The sequence below is a fragment of the Acyrthosiphon pisum genome, chromosome A1 (assembly GCF_005508785.2).
Source record: "Acyrthosiphon pisum isolate AL4f chromosome A1, pea_aphid_22Mar2018_4r6ur, whole genome shotgun sequence".
Taxonomy (NCBI): Eukaryota; Metazoa; Arthropoda; class Insecta; order Hemiptera; family Aphididae; genus Acyrthosiphon; species Acyrthosiphon pisum.
This window is the reverse complement of record NC_042494.1, coordinates 59476868-59491366: the sequence shown is the minus strand read 5'-3', so window position 1 is coordinate 59491366 and position 14499 is coordinate 59476868. Positions and strand designations below refer to the sequence as shown.

Here is a 14499-nt window from a genome sequence, read left to right as displayed (position 1 = left end):
AGGATTTTTAATATTTTTCAAATGTCATTGTAACAATATAGTAGGAGCCTTGTATTAAATTTTCAAGTATTTTTACTCAACAAATAAAGTTTTATTGACATTCATAGAAAAAAAAACTAATTAAATTGGAAACTGAAATTGTCTGTAAACAGCTCAAAACAAATCAAAATATTTTGAAAATTTTATCATGTATAGAAAATGGAAATTTAAACAACCAGTGAAAATTTCATGTAAGTATCTACAGTCATTCATTTTAAAGTTACACCAAAAACCAAAATCAATTTTCTCGAAAACAGATTTTGCGTAAAAATTCCCGTTTTTCCTTAATTTTTCTTTTGTTTTTCACGGCGCTTTTGAAAACTATTGGAAAAATTTTACTTTTGACCCCCCCCAAAGCACCAACGATATTCACTTTCTGATCGAACAAGATACTAAAGTTGAAAATCGTAGCGTTATTTCGACTACTTATCGTGTACACAGACACAAAAAAAAATAAATAAAAAAAAAACACACATCATTGTAAAATCAATACATTCATCGTTCCACTCAGAATCTAAAATACACATCATTGTAAAATCAATACATTCATCGTTCCACTCAGAATCTAAAATAAATATAAAACAACCAAAAACTAAATTTTAATACAGTATAGGTACCTATATATTTTGTAAAAAAAATATTAGATATGACTACCTACATGATTATTTTTTATTAAAACAGTAATTATTATTACTGTTTATTTAATATTATTATGACGTTTATTAAAGACGAATATATAAATATTATGAAATTGTATGATTATACAGCTTAATACAAGGTTGGGTACTTGGGTGGAATATAAAAATATAGTAGAAAAATATGAGAATTTAAAACGTTTGTGCCGATGTACTTATTGACAAACGGGGCACCGAGTTAATTTTTTCTGTGCCCCGCAAAACCTAGGGCCGCCTCTGTCTGACAATTCGATATTATGTTTTTCATATTCTATTATTATGTTTAGGAAGAAATTACGACGCGTACGACGAGCTGTTCTAGCCAGCAAGCATTTAAACGTGCTATGACTTCAAAGCGCTTAATATTACGAGTGATCAACTGTTCGTTCTGTTGGTAAAGTACTTACAACCTACCTATAAAATATATTATCATTTAATTTTTCTCTCAATTTTATTTTTTTATAATAAATAAGTAACTACTACCTACATTGTTGGTACTTGTTCACTGTATAGCTGTGAAACGTTCTTGTAACACATTTATATTTAACAAAATATACCTATTTAATTCTATTTAACACATTTCTATATAATACAAATATTTTTTTGTTGACCACGAGACTTTGTAATATGAAAGTTTAACTGCGTATATATTTATTCAAAGTATGTTTAAAATAAATGTATTGAGAAAACTAAACAATAAACATTAAATTTGATATTCAAGAATTTAAATTTTAGTACATACCTAATGAATCAATATTTTACTGAAATATTTATTACCTATCGGACAACAGTCCTACCCCCTGCCAACCGGCCGCATGTTATAAAATCCTATATTTTCGTCAACATCGACAACGTCAGTAGATAGACTCGTAGACTAGTGGACTCGTAGACTAGTGGACTCGTAGACTAGTGGACTACCGTAAAAAATAATCTCGGATCACAACATATGGGTTAAATAATAGTTAACAATTTATTATATTATATTATATTAGTATTCATAATATTTATAATAATAATTATAAACAAAAATGTTTCTTTTCAAAAAAATTGCCTAACCTATAAGTAGGTACGACCTGAGTATATCCCTGTTAACAATGTAAACCGCGACCACACAATATTATTAATATTGTACCTAATCTGTATTTCTGTGTATAGGTACCTGTGATTAATTATTATTATTATTATTTATGTCTCTGCAGGATGATCAATACGCTCATTTACTACGGCCTGTCTATGAGTTCGGGTTCAATAGTGGGTAACCGGTACGGGAACTTCATTCTGTGCAGCCTGGTTGAAATCCCGGCGTTGTTCTTGGTGATCAAGATCATGAACAACTGCGGCCGGAGAGAATCGCAATGTGCCACGCTCCTGGTGTGCAGTACTCTATGTATTTCGATCGCGTTCGTCCCAAAACGTAATTATTATTATTTTATTAATATATTATTCAGTGACCACTAATCGTGCGGTTCTTATTTTTTCCTACTGCCATCCGCGTAAAATGAGGGGGAGGCTATAGACCCCCATATAACATCACACTATGTCACTTGTCACCTATGCAGTGACCACATTATATACTTTATACTTGAGTCTGCACTGCAGATTTCTTACTCACCGGGTCCAGATATATGGGTCGGAAAGCAGTGGCGACGCAGCGTAGAAATGAATTCTGAAATGGGTGGATCAAAAAAAGAAAATAGCTAAATGGGAGGAGACAATTGGAAAATCTCCCACCCTCTCAAAACTTTTTACTGAGGCAGTAAAATATTTAACAATAGGAACAATGAATATAATTTAAATTGATTCAAAATTCACTTCAAACCCAATATGGAAGATTATCCACTCCAAAGCCAATGGGAGGGGATCTGACTCCCACGTCCCCCCTTTGCATACACCACTGTCGGGGAGGGGAAAAGGAGTATACATAGCCCAGGGAGTCACAAAATTCAACAACAATAATAAGCCACTAGCCATTATTTATGTACACAGGTATTAGGTTAGGTATTAGATACCTACTATACCGTCGTATGTATTATTTATTCTCGGGGACTTGATATAATTAATGATTAGAAAATTCAATCATTTTATTTAATTGACTTATTAACAAACAGAGGCCCAAAATTTAAACGAGTTTATAGAACAATATATTGTAGGTAACAATAGTAGGTAACAATAGTAGTTATATTATGGTTTTTCAATGAAGATATTATCCAACTTCTTGGTATAGTATCTATAACGTCCATAGTGGTAGGGAGGGGGTGAATGGATGCACACAGGCTAGTTTTTTTAATATGGACTTGTAGTCTACGATTGAGATATCTACGACCTAAATGCAATACGTATCGTGCAACGATATATTATTATTTATTATTATTATTGACCAACTGTATGATGAAATATTGTCTTATTTTTAGACGCGGTCATCTTAAATGTATTCCTATACCTAATTGGAAAGTTCTCCATAACCATTTCGTTCGTAATACTCTACATGTACACTGCCGAAATGTTCCCAACGGAAATCCGACATTCCCTGTTCGGTATATGCTCCATGTTCGGCAGAATTGGTTCAATGGTGGCACCACAAACTCCATTATTAGTAAGTAATAAGTATACCTATGTATAATTGGATTATGTACCCGGGGGCATACAATAGGTATTGACGCTGTATTGTGGTTCATAAAAGAATGTAGGTATTTTATTTCAAATACCTACCTATAATATTATATATTTCACATGTTATAAATTATAATATATATAATGGCAATTTTTCCCAAATTAATCCCATAATAGCCAATAGGTATTAGGCTGGTATGTGTAAAGACAGTTAAGAGAATCATCATGGTCATTGCTTGTAAAATTATTAATTTCAACATGTCATCAATTATTATTCTGATTATTTTCAGGTTACTTATTTCGGCGAATTGTCACCGTTACTACTCTTCAGCATATCCGCTCTACTGTCTGGATTGCTTGCACTACTGTTTCCAGAAACTCTCAATAAAAAAATGCCGGACACAGTTTTGGAAGCCGAACAAATTGGCAACTCCACCAGTTGATTTACCTACGGCTTCGGACTGTACATTATTAAAAAGCGCATTAAAAAATCTTAAGAAAAATTAAACGTCAATTTAATTTATTTACATAATAATTTATAAATTATTTTGAAGTTAGTTTTATTGTGTTTAAAACAAAACATCAACACTCGATAGATTTATATTGATGCAGTGTATATGTGTAAAGTGTTTTTGTTTGGATGACATTTTGACATACATACACATTATAGATTTATGTAATGTAATGTTTTGAAAAATGTGTTTTAAGACTTATTTGAAAAAAAAAACTCAATATATTTTACACTATTTTAATGTGGATTTATTTTCAACATGTTTTTGTTTAATGATGCTAAATAAATTGTATTGTTTAACCATTCTTCTTCTTCTTCTTCTTCTTTGGTTTCGGCCATTTAAGACCATACCTCTAGATAAACATACTGCCACCTATCTCTATCCTCTGCTATTTCCTGCCAATGACTCTCTGGCTCCACTGTTTCAGCATCTCTCTTAACGCAGTCCTCCCATCTTAAACGTGGTCTTCCAAGAGGTCTCCTCCCTACTGGGTTTTCCTCTATTACCCTTTTAATTAATGAGTCATGCTTCCTCTAGGCATGTCCTGCCCAGACTAGCCTTCTTTTTTTTATCTCTTTCAGTATATTCGGTCGCCGAAAAAGGGATTGCAGTTCAGTATTATGTAATTTCCTACATTCATTTGTGAGAACATCATAGTATGCCCCATAAATTTTTCTGAGTACTTTTCTTTCAAACACTGCCATCCTTCGTTCTTCAGAAAACTTTGTTTAACCATACAATTATTATCACTAGGTATTCACTATACAGTATTTTTTATTATTTTTATTTTTTTTATTCATGTTACAGCTTCAACTTTTAAGGTTATTAGCTTTCAAATTAAATAACTATAATTAATATTACAAAAGTGTTAATACAATTTAGTGTTTAGTCAATTGAGTTGTATATATGAGTTTCACACCTCTAAAAACCGAACACTCTCAGTCACTGAAATTTTGTTCACATAGATTTTTCATATCAGTACATTCTTGCAAGAACCTATGGGTGTTTTCAAAGAATACTTTGGATACCTACCTCAGAAAACAGGTAGTTATGTGTGCTGGCTCAAAAAAAAAGCATTTTCATTAGAGCTTGAGTTTGTACTCATTTTTCTGTAAAAATTTCCTTTAGATTTTATAGATTGCTGAAGGGAAATAATTTCTGAAATTTTAGGGAACGTATTGATTGGTTGTGGGGCTGGAGTATTAGGACTTGAGTGATGGTATATTACGAATGACTATGTAGAACTGCATTCAACATATTATAGCCATATAGATTATAGATACATATCTATAATATGTATTTATATACTTAAGTCTCAGAATTGGTAAGTAGGTAACTTGAATGTATTTTGTGTTTAAATAATTTGAAAAAATTTTCAACTAAAAGGGGGAAAGTAGGTGGGCACCAGGGGCGTATTTACGGGGGCAGATATGGGGAAAAATCCACCTCCACGGCTCTTTAAATACATGTCTATTATTATATTATAATTATTACATCATAATCTGTAAGCTAAAATTCTTGTCATCCACCCCCTACAAAAAATACTAAATACGCCACTGGTGGGCACACTCGAATTTCCTCCAATTTAAATTTCAATTTACCTAGTTATTATCGAATTAACGGGTTGTGTTTCGACAAAGTTTCTCGATATTAATTTATAAAAACTGTTTAGGTTAGTTAATTTACACAAGTTGTATGCTGATGAATTAAAATCAAGAAATTTGTTCAATACAATATTATATACATATTTTACACTACAATAATTGTTGAAATTATTATCGTTAATTTATTATTGAAATAAAGCATTTTTTAAAAATTCTAATCGAGAAATTTATCAATTACAATATTATTATATAAATAGTATACCTACATATATTTTACAAAACTTTTACTGAATAAAAGTTGATTCTCCAAAATTACTGTTGTGTGGAGATAAGGTTAACATAAGTTCTGCACTAACTGTTACCGATGTCCGCAATCATGGTAAATGCCGTCACCGCTAAGAAAGAATCCACAGAGGGTTAATAGAAGATTATTGAACTGCAATGGATTCAATTTGATTTTGAAAATGCCTAATTACCATTAAATTATTTTTTAAATAAAATAAAACATTGGGCAGGAAAGGGTCATTGATAATAATGTTTGTTTTAAAGGTCAATCACGTGGAAACAGCTTAGAACTGCCAAAAGTTGAGTGGAAAAAACATTGAATTGTCAAGAATAGGCAGCTTTTTAAGAGTTTTTAATTAAGTTTGAATACTTTAACTATGACCAGGCAAAGATAATAAATTATACCTAAGATTATAAGAATTCCTATAATTAAATCCACACTAGTATTAAAAGTGTACAGACAAAATAGAAACTCAGTTTACAAAAATAGTCTTCTAATATTAAATAAATTATACAATTATATTCAAAAAATGTTTTATTATTATTTAATAATATCTTGAAATGTGATTAATGAACTTTTGAATACTACGAATAATTAAGAATTATTATATAACTTACTAAAATTATTGTACGCCAGTCAGTTTTTGATTAGATTCAAAATAAGATTGTTCAGTAATAAATGAAGGTAGTTCACTCAATTGTTTGTAAGAAGAATTACATTCTCTCATATTTTCTAACACATATTGGAGATTCCAATGTTTCATTAGAAGTGCTTGTTGAATGGTAAATGACGAATATCTTATACAGCGTATAGCAGTACATGTTGCTGAACATCTTAACTTAAGTCCTATTTCATGGACTAAGGATAATAAATAACTCTCATATTCATTAATAATATTAACTTCTGAAATTTGAAAAATAAAATAATTATTAGGTAGTTGTATAAGCTTTATGATTTTACAATGTAATTAAGTAATATACTGTTTATGATGTTTTTTTAAGAATTTTTAATTTTTTTTTTTTTTTTTTTAATGCCCTGATGCTTTAAATTATTTAAACTTAATATATATATATAATTTATGTCTAGTATGTAAAATATGTATAATTGTCAAACATATTTATAAAGACTTTTGGGTCGTTTAAAAAATTTTTAATGACATAATGTACAACTTTATATTGTGAAAAAATGTTTTAATAAATTATTTTGTTTAGTATAAAATTTCAGTTTGGATTTTTTTTTTATTAATTTTTACATAAAGACCTTATAGACTCTAGTTCTCATTCAATTTTAATACTTACCAATGATGAAATTTGGTAAATCTAGACTTATGCATTTAATTCCATAAATTAAAGGACTTTTGGTAGATGCTGGGCGAATCAACCCTTTTGTAGCTAAATCATATGCTGTTTGAGTTTGAGTGTCTACATTGGCCAGCCTAAAATGTAATGTCAATAAGTAGGTACATTAAGATAACTAAATAATATTATAAAAATGTATACTCGTGTAGTTACTCAAACATCTTTTTTTGATTTGATGCCTGTATTGTAGACATAAGTTTATCAACATTTTCACGTTTCACAAAATCAAAACGTCCCTTCTCAACAACTTGGCCATCAATGTACATATTCTTGGTCATAATTCCCAATTGCCCATGTAAATGATATGTTCGCAATGGATAGTTGTTTTGAAGAATTCTTGCCATTTTGGTACCCTTATTTAGTCCAATTACTTAAAAAACAATATTTAACTTAAATAAATAACAATACAGATATGTAATGAACCTTAAAACTAGTCACTTACCACAAACGCCTGATACACGCTTTCCCAAATGAGTGGTCCAAATACACTTAATGTCTTGGGTTTGGTACCTGGGACCAACGACAAGTACATTGTCTGCATAACTGGACTCTACTTTTACATTCAGTTCTTTTGTTGTGTCTCCGGAAATGACAACACGATTTTCTGGAGATCTAACACCGCATAAATTCAACTCTATAACAATATAATACATAATCACGTCTACAATGCTTTATTTGTTGTTAATCAACTTCACTTACCCTGCGTTAACTTTAATAGCAATGAATGGCGACAACCACTTAGGTGTACTCCAGCCGGTTTATACAAACACACAATACCATTCAAAAGCCTAAATGCTCTTTCACTAGTCGACAGACTATTCATCTTAAATCTCTATCGTCGATTAGAAAAGTTTGATTTTACAATAATAAAAATAATGATGCTGTACAAAACAGAATAAAAACTATTGCTGTTCGCCTTTCAGTTGCATTTATAACTTGCAATTTAAACATGGAACAGCCGGGAGTCAGAATCAAAAGTTGTAACTTATAAATCACGGATTAAGAGACAGAAATGAAATGTGCAATATTGTAATACTTTGAATTTACTTTTTTGTGTGAATCCCGTGATTTTTAATTATTTCATGATTGCAGATAATAATATCTCTATAATGTTGGCTATCACTTATCAAAAATAAAATAATTGATATCATCATAAATCGTAAATCGTAAATTTAATCTCTTTTCTATGTCGTAATCCCATCATTTGCCCGCGGTCAGAACTCAGAATTCTGAATTGGTCAGAATCATATTACCTATACGGCTATACCTTAAATCTTCAATCGTGCTCATAATGCATGTTTCCCATCATGTTTCATTTTTTTTTTTGGTATGCCTCAGACGTCGGGTCTAAGATATATCTTAGTCCGTGCCTATAGTCTATTGAATAATCCATAACAATTTATTATTTATTATTTAATACAATATTGTCATAGTCTCGCTACCTATTGTAATGTTACAAATGACAACTTATAAGAGTAGGTAGTCTGTGATTAGTGCAGGGTACGAGTATTTGAAAAATACTTAAAATGCCTGTTTCGTGTGCAGCGTGCACAAACAGGTACAAAGTTGGACAGAATATACATTTCTTTCGGTAAGTCATATTGTAATAATAGACAATTAGTAAATATATAAGAAACTTAAATAATAAGTCAATGGTTTTTGGTAAATATTAATTAAGTTACCTATTTAGCTAGGTACTTTTAAGTATCTTGGTAACTTATCACATCGTTTAAGCTTATTCTGATTTTAGTATATAATTTATACTAGAGGACGCTACACAGGTATTTGTTGTCTCCGTCATACAAGTGCGTAATATAGCAAAGTTACGCCTAGCAGGTCACGTTTAACTCCGTACTTTTAAAAACTTGAGTGAAATGAAACTTAATGGTAAATTGGTAAGAACAATATTTGTGCAAAACCCAAATTGGGTTTTTTTTACAATAATTCAGTTTTTAAATGAGTTATGACCATTTTTCATTTATACCATATTATACCTATGTATAACTTGCTAAAAAATTGAACTTAGGTCGATTCACTCAAATTTTTAAATTAAAGGAACTTAACGTGATCTGCTGAGCGTAAATTAGCTATGCTACGCACTTGTAAGACTGAGACAACATTTAATATCTGTGAAACATCCTCTAAGAAGTAAATACTTCTTATGTTATATACTTATATGTATATAAATATTGTATATACATTATACAATTTTGACAATATTATCTATAATAAAATTGGTCATTCTATTTAATAATTTTAACTTTGTAATTATATGATCATAGATTTCCCATTTCTAAAAACGAATTGATGACAAAATGGTTAAGTGCTATGAGGAGAAAACAATTTGAAGCAACTCAATGGAGTCGATTATGCAGTGTTCATTTTACTGAACAAGACTTTCAAATTAGACCTGGAGCAAATCGATTACTATTAAAGAACAATGCAGTTCCATCAATATTTCCATCACTTCCGTCTAACCTTAAAAAACCAAATAAAATTCCTAGAAAAACCCCTACGCTGAGGAACACTTGTAGTAAAGGTATATTATCATAAATCATGTTAAATAAATTTTCTGTAAATTTGTTTTATTTGTATGATACAGATGTAACTGTAGATCAATTAGAAAACAACATATATCAATGTGACGACATGCATTCAATTACTAATTTTAAGAGTGTTGAAATACAAACTGAAACCTATCATTCAAATGAAGAAATGCATAAAAATAAAATTAAAACACTACAGCAAAAACTACGAAGGAAAAATAAAAAAATTGAAAATTTAGAAGATTTAGTAAAAAATATTAAACACAGTAAATTGCCAAATAAAAAGCAAGATACACAAAGCCTACATTTAGATGATGTACAAATTGCATCTGAAGAAACAAATGACAATTGCAAATCAGATAATACTAATCTTAATCTGGGTGGTATTTGCCAAGATTTAAGTAATTACAATGATTTTGAAGCAACGATAAAACAGTTTGATGGGTGTGTTGGTAAAATGAAACGTGCTTTTAATTTAAACAAAGCATACTTTCTACCAGCCATAAAAAGTTTTGTAAAATCAATGAACAAGAATGTAAAAACACATGCAGAACTTTGTTCAGCTATGAAGAATTTTGGTAAGTAGGTACTCCCAAGAATTAAACCACAAATTGAACAATTCAAAATTAATAGGTAATAAAAGAATTGGAACCAAGGCCACTGCAAGAACTAGACAAAAAACACTAATAGGAAAAAGAAACAATTTGACAGCTGGAAGAACTCCGAACTGGAGACGAGTACCAGAACACGGTTACGCTATTAGAATAAGTTCAAGTAGATAACCTCAAAAGAAAAAAACTCTACATTCTTTAACACGCTGTATAGAAATAAATAAAGCATTAGACTCAACACATAATTTGAAGTAATAATAATATGGCAAATCAACATTTGTAATATTGTTCTAATTAATTTTTAAAGTTTATTTTTTTTAATTTTTCGTCATCTAAATATGTAATAGTTACTTTAGTACTACATTTTTAATACACTTATTACATGTGTTATTATTTTAATGAGTATTAATGAAGTACTTGTTACTTATTAGTATATTTTCTAATATTTAGTATATATCGTAAGTTAAACGCAACAATTTTAAACAGTTTTAAACAATGAAAAGAGATTAATATTTAATAATATAATAAATAGTATTAGTCTGTAAATTGTAATCATATTATTATCAAATATCAATCATCATAAATATTGCGCATGCACAGATTTATTAACCGAGTACCTTATCTTGCTAATATAGTAGTCTGTGCCATAGAACGGTGTGAATGGGTTCGTGCTGTAATATAATATAGGCAATAGCCTATAAATGTATCTAAATATCTTAAACATTTTCAGTGTATAGCGAAATATAATGACGTCCGTAAAATTGTCAAGTTCCTAATCCCAAAAATAATATTTTTGAGTATGGTGAACTATAGTGTATAACTATTGTATAACTACAATAGAATAACAAAAAAAAAGCTAGGTAGGTGGTACTTTCATCCAAATTTAAACTTCAGATGTCTTAAAAAAGTAGATATTACACGTTTTCAAGATTTTTGCATTTCTATACTAATCACTAGTATGGACTGGTTATCCAAATTAAACATTTTATTAACTTAAAAAAACAAATTTTATGGCACCAGAATTTCGAAAAAATTTGAACTTTAAATGACATGATTATGTCTATATATTTTTGATTCGATTGCTGTAATGTCTTATGAGGAACCCTTTAAGTAGAACATTTCAGATATTTACAAAAAGCACAAACAGAGCCAAATTATTTTGAAAGTTTTATTATGTCTAAATACTAAATATGAATATGGATATTTTATAAAAGCCTATAGTCATTTATTTATGAATTACAACAAAATGAAAAACTACAATTTCTTCTAAAACCGCACAAGCGTACATTTTTCAGTTTTACCCTAATTTTAGTTCTGAGTGAATCGAAGAATGTATAGATTTTACAGTTTTTTGTTGTTTTGTGAGTTTAGTGTATATACCATGACAAATTATATAGGTATCATCATAGCATTTTGATACCCATCCTTGTCTCTTTACTTCGCCTATATCGTAGTTCCCCACTTCTTATTGGGTGTCAATCATATACATATATATAATTTATATCATAGAACAAAATCAACCAATAAGAAGTGGCGAACTAGGATACAGGCCGGAGGTGAAGAAGATGCGTATCTACTGCGCAAAACTAGTACTACTGTGATGATACCTATATAATTTGTCATGGTATATACTGTACTCTGTTCCATCTAAGAGTGATCCACTCACCAAAACACATTTTTTCTGCACATTCCTGCCACAATCCGGACATTGGTGAGTTTTAACATGGGCGCCTGACAACAACTTTTGCCAATCACAGAACGCATGGGGGGTCAGGCAAAGTTTGGCAGCTCAGTCTGCGTGTGCGAAAGCGGTTCACTCTTAGATAGAACAGAGTATAGAAAGAGAAAAATATTTGAAACAAAGCTTTGATTTTCAACTTCAGTATCATTGAAATTTGAAAAGTAAATCTAGTAGTCTCACTTTTGAGACGTCAAAATTGACAATCCACAGTTGTTTTAAAAAAGCGTTGGAAAAACAAAATTAAATTAAGAAAAAATGGAATTTCTACACTAAATCCAGTTTTTGATAAAATGTATTTTATATAATAGGCGTAACACATAAACAAATAATAGTAAATATTTAAAATGTTCACAGCATTTATAGGCAAAAGAAATTTTAAATTTTTATTAATTATTTTCAATTATTGTTGATAAAAAATGTTTGCTAAACTTGAACATTTAATACAGGTTTTTCATAGATTTTTCATAAATTTATTAGTGTAATTCAAAAAATAAATTGAGAGTAAATTCACAATAGTTTTTTTGTGAGATAATACAAATTGTACGCTTTATTCTTGAAACATACCTTACAATAAGATTAAATTTAAGGTCAATAATAGTTTGAAATAAAAAAAAACAAAGGTACAACAATATTGTAGCATTATCATCTACAGAATGAGAATCAACTTAACAACATTTAAAAGGTTCAATAATATTGTAATAATTGTGAATATAAATCAATATAAAAATACATTCAAAAAATAAAATGATGAGTGTCCAACTCATCAAATTAGATGTAATTTAATATTAAGCTTAAAATATAATCAAAGTATAATTTTTGAGATCGTTTTAAAACTGTTTTTAAAAATGTATTTTAATACGTTTAAATATTTAATAGCATAAGAAATGCTTTTAAAATTGTTAATGTTAAATATATCAAAAAAAAAAAAAACGTTTTGTGTTCACATTTTATGGTCTCTTTCCAAAAAACAATCCATTGTTTTTAACTTGCTGATTACCTTGATTACCCTAAAATATGGAACAATATATATAAATATTGGTAATACAAAACTAAAATTGACAACATAAAATTTAAATGTGAATGTAAAAAAGTATAATATCCTTTAGTAAAACTAAGCATATACTCTGTCCCAAAAGAGAAGAAACCACTTAATTACCACTAATACATTTTTCTCCCACTACAAAATTAGGTAGTCTATTTTTAAGTTTACCAGTTAGATAAAATGATCAATATGTATATTAAGGTCTTTGTGAATAGCTACATCATATAAAATCTCCCTAATTATTTAATTTTAATTTTGATGATCTTTGAAGACTCAGTATAATGGTTGCATCGTGGAGCCAATGGTTACTTTCAACTGGACCAAAATTAGTTGACCCTGTGTTTTATCTTTGGGACAGAGTATATAAGTGTAATTAAATTAACATTATTCTTACATGCAAAATAACGGTTTTCATTATAAGTCAGAGCTATAATAATTTTGAGAATTCACACTATTGTGCCTTTATGTGCCTAAGTGACATCATAATATTTTTAAAAAAAAATAACAAATAAGAAAAATACACTAACCAAATATTTACTAACTATATTATGGTTCAATGATTTTACATCATATAGTACTATAATTATTAAAATTAGGTAGTTACAAATAAATATAAATGTTATAATTAAAAAAAAAAAACAATTAAATTACTTACATTTTTACTACCACTTTGTGTCGTAGAATCATCGACCCTCTAAAATAAAAATTGTACATGTTGAATTAAAAGAAGCAGTTGTTTAGGTATATAATATAAAAAAGTTGATGTACTTTGAGTGCTTAAAAAATATAAAAAGTAATATAAAGCATGCAAAAGTAAATAATAATAACTAATAAGTAGTATAATAAACAGGGGCATACTTAAGAAATTTTCATTGGAGGGTCCAGATATTTTTTCTAAACTCGGTAATGAACAAAGCACTATAGGAAATGTAAGAGTTTTACCTATAAGGCATGTTTTTAGGCAAAAAAACCTGCAGCCCCTTATATTAGAAAATAGAAGTTTACAAACCTTTTATCCACTGGTTGTTCCCAGTAAAATTTTGTATTAGACAGAATTATCAATATGAAATAGACATAATATATTATGTTCTAAAAATATTGTTAACTATGTATTAACCCGTTGTTGGTGACGCAAATGTTTTCACATCATTAGTGACGTGTTAGCATTTAGCTCACATTTAATTATTTTTGAAAAGGTGAAATTGGGAAAAGTGAATTGACTAATCTAAAAGTAGACATTACAATGAATCAAAATCAGTTTTAAAAACTATTATCACATTACTAGGTCGATCATTATGATAGAAGAAATATTGGTATGTTTTGGCTAAAATAACTGCAATGTAATGGCAAATACACCACTGCAAGTTAGGGAAGTACTAAACACATGGTTATATAATCAAAATTGTGTTCGATATTGATAGTAAAATGTATGTAATTATAATAACCGAAAAGATTATACAAAACTTTGATAATTTA

The 14499-nt window shown here is 29.1% G+C and overlaps 4 protein-coding genes across 8 annotated transcripts in view; 2 read left to right on the top strand and 2 right to left on the bottom strand.

Annotated features, from left to right (window-relative positions):
- The window catches only part of LOC100166357 (organic cation transporter protein), a 19143-nt gene extending 15058 nt beyond the window's left edge, over nucleotides 1–4085 (top strand). The window contains exons 8-11 of the mRNA XM_001944133.5: nucleotides 1001–1107; nucleotides 1913–2127; nucleotides 3125–3306; nucleotides 3614–4085. Coding sequence (XP_001944168.2) covers nucleotides 1001–1107; nucleotides 1913–2127; nucleotides 3125–3306; nucleotides 3614–3766 — 657 coding nt within the window. The 3' untranslated portion in view covers nucleotides 3767–4085. The remainder of the gene's footprint in view (nucleotides 1–1000; nucleotides 1108–1912; nucleotides 2128–3124; nucleotides 3307–3613) is intronic.
- Nucleotides 4086–5679: 1594 nt separating this feature from the next.
- On the bottom strand, nucleotides 5680–8202 carry LOC100164341 (mitochondrial mRNA pseudouridine synthase Trub2). Of its 4 annotated transcripts, none has more exons than XM_016801098.2 (6): nucleotides 7783–8201; nucleotides 7526–7717; nucleotides 7237–7453; nucleotides 7024–7160; nucleotides 6343–6628; nucleotides 5680–5875 (listed from the first exon to the last, which is right to left on the bottom strand). In XM_016801098.2, the coding sequence occupies exons 1-5, from the start codon at nucleotides 7904–7906 to the stop codon at nucleotides 6348–6350; spliced, it is 951 nt and encodes a 316-aa protein (XP_016656587.1). In that variant the 5' UTR covers nucleotides 7907–8201; the 3' UTR covers nucleotides 5680–5875; nucleotides 6343–6347. The 4 variants fall into 4 exon arrangements, with proteins under 4 accessions (XP_016656587.1, XP_016656589.1, XP_016656588.1 ...); XM_016801100.2 differs by having other exon boundaries at nucleotides 5681–5834; XM_016801099.2 differs by lacking the exon at nucleotides 5680–5875 and adding an exon at nucleotides 5892–5907.
- Nucleotides 8203–8252: 50 nt separating this feature from the next.
- Nucleotides 8253–10639, top strand: LOC100163631 (THAP domain-containing protein 1-like). Of its 2 annotated transcripts, XM_008180693.3 has the most exons (4): nucleotides 8253–8674; nucleotides 9366–9622; nucleotides 9686–10207; nucleotides 10263–10639. In XM_008180693.3, exons 1-4 carry the CDS (start codon nucleotides 8610–8612, stop codon nucleotides 10409–10411), a joined length of 993 nt encoding a protein of 330 aa, XP_008178915.1. In that variant the 5' UTR covers nucleotides 8253–8609; the 3' UTR covers nucleotides 10412–10639.
- A 1837-nt stretch (nucleotides 10640–12476) lies between these two features.
- On the bottom strand, nucleotides 12477–13717 carry LOC115033739 (gametocyte-specific factor 1-like; the record flags this gene model as incomplete). The annotated part of the gene is given in 2 exon segments (XM_029487331.1): nucleotides 12477–12988; nucleotides 13679–13717. Coding segments are annotated over 2 exon segments (99 nt in total), but the record flags the coding sequence as incomplete, so codon positions are not given.
- Nucleotides 13718–14499: the final 782 nt, after the last annotated feature.

Coding starts and splice junctions, on each gene's coding strand:
- LOC100164341 (XM_001944187.5), bottom strand. CDS start 7,906: ATGAATAGTCTGTCGACTAGTGAAAGAGCATTTAGGCTTTTGAATGGT. Junction 7,454..7,525: donor GCGTGTATCAGGCGTTTGTG/GTAAGTGACTAG, acceptor TTGTTTTTTAAG/TAATTGGACTAAATAAGGGT. Junction 7,161..7,236: donor AATCAAAAAAAGATGTTTGA/GTAACTACACGA, acceptor ATTACATTTTAG/GCTGGCCAATGTAGACACTC.
- LOC100163631 (XM_008180693.3), top strand. CDS start 8,610: ATGCCTGTTTCGTGTGCAGCGTGCACAAACAGGTACAAAGTTGGACAG. Junction 8,675..9,365: donor CAGAATATACATTTCTTTCG/GTAAGTCATATT, acceptor ATATGATCATAG/ATTTCCCATTTCTAAAAACG. Junction 10,208..10,262: donor TTCAGCTATGAAGAATTTTG/GTAAGTAGGTAC, acceptor CAAAATTAATAG/GTAATAAAAGAATTGGAACC.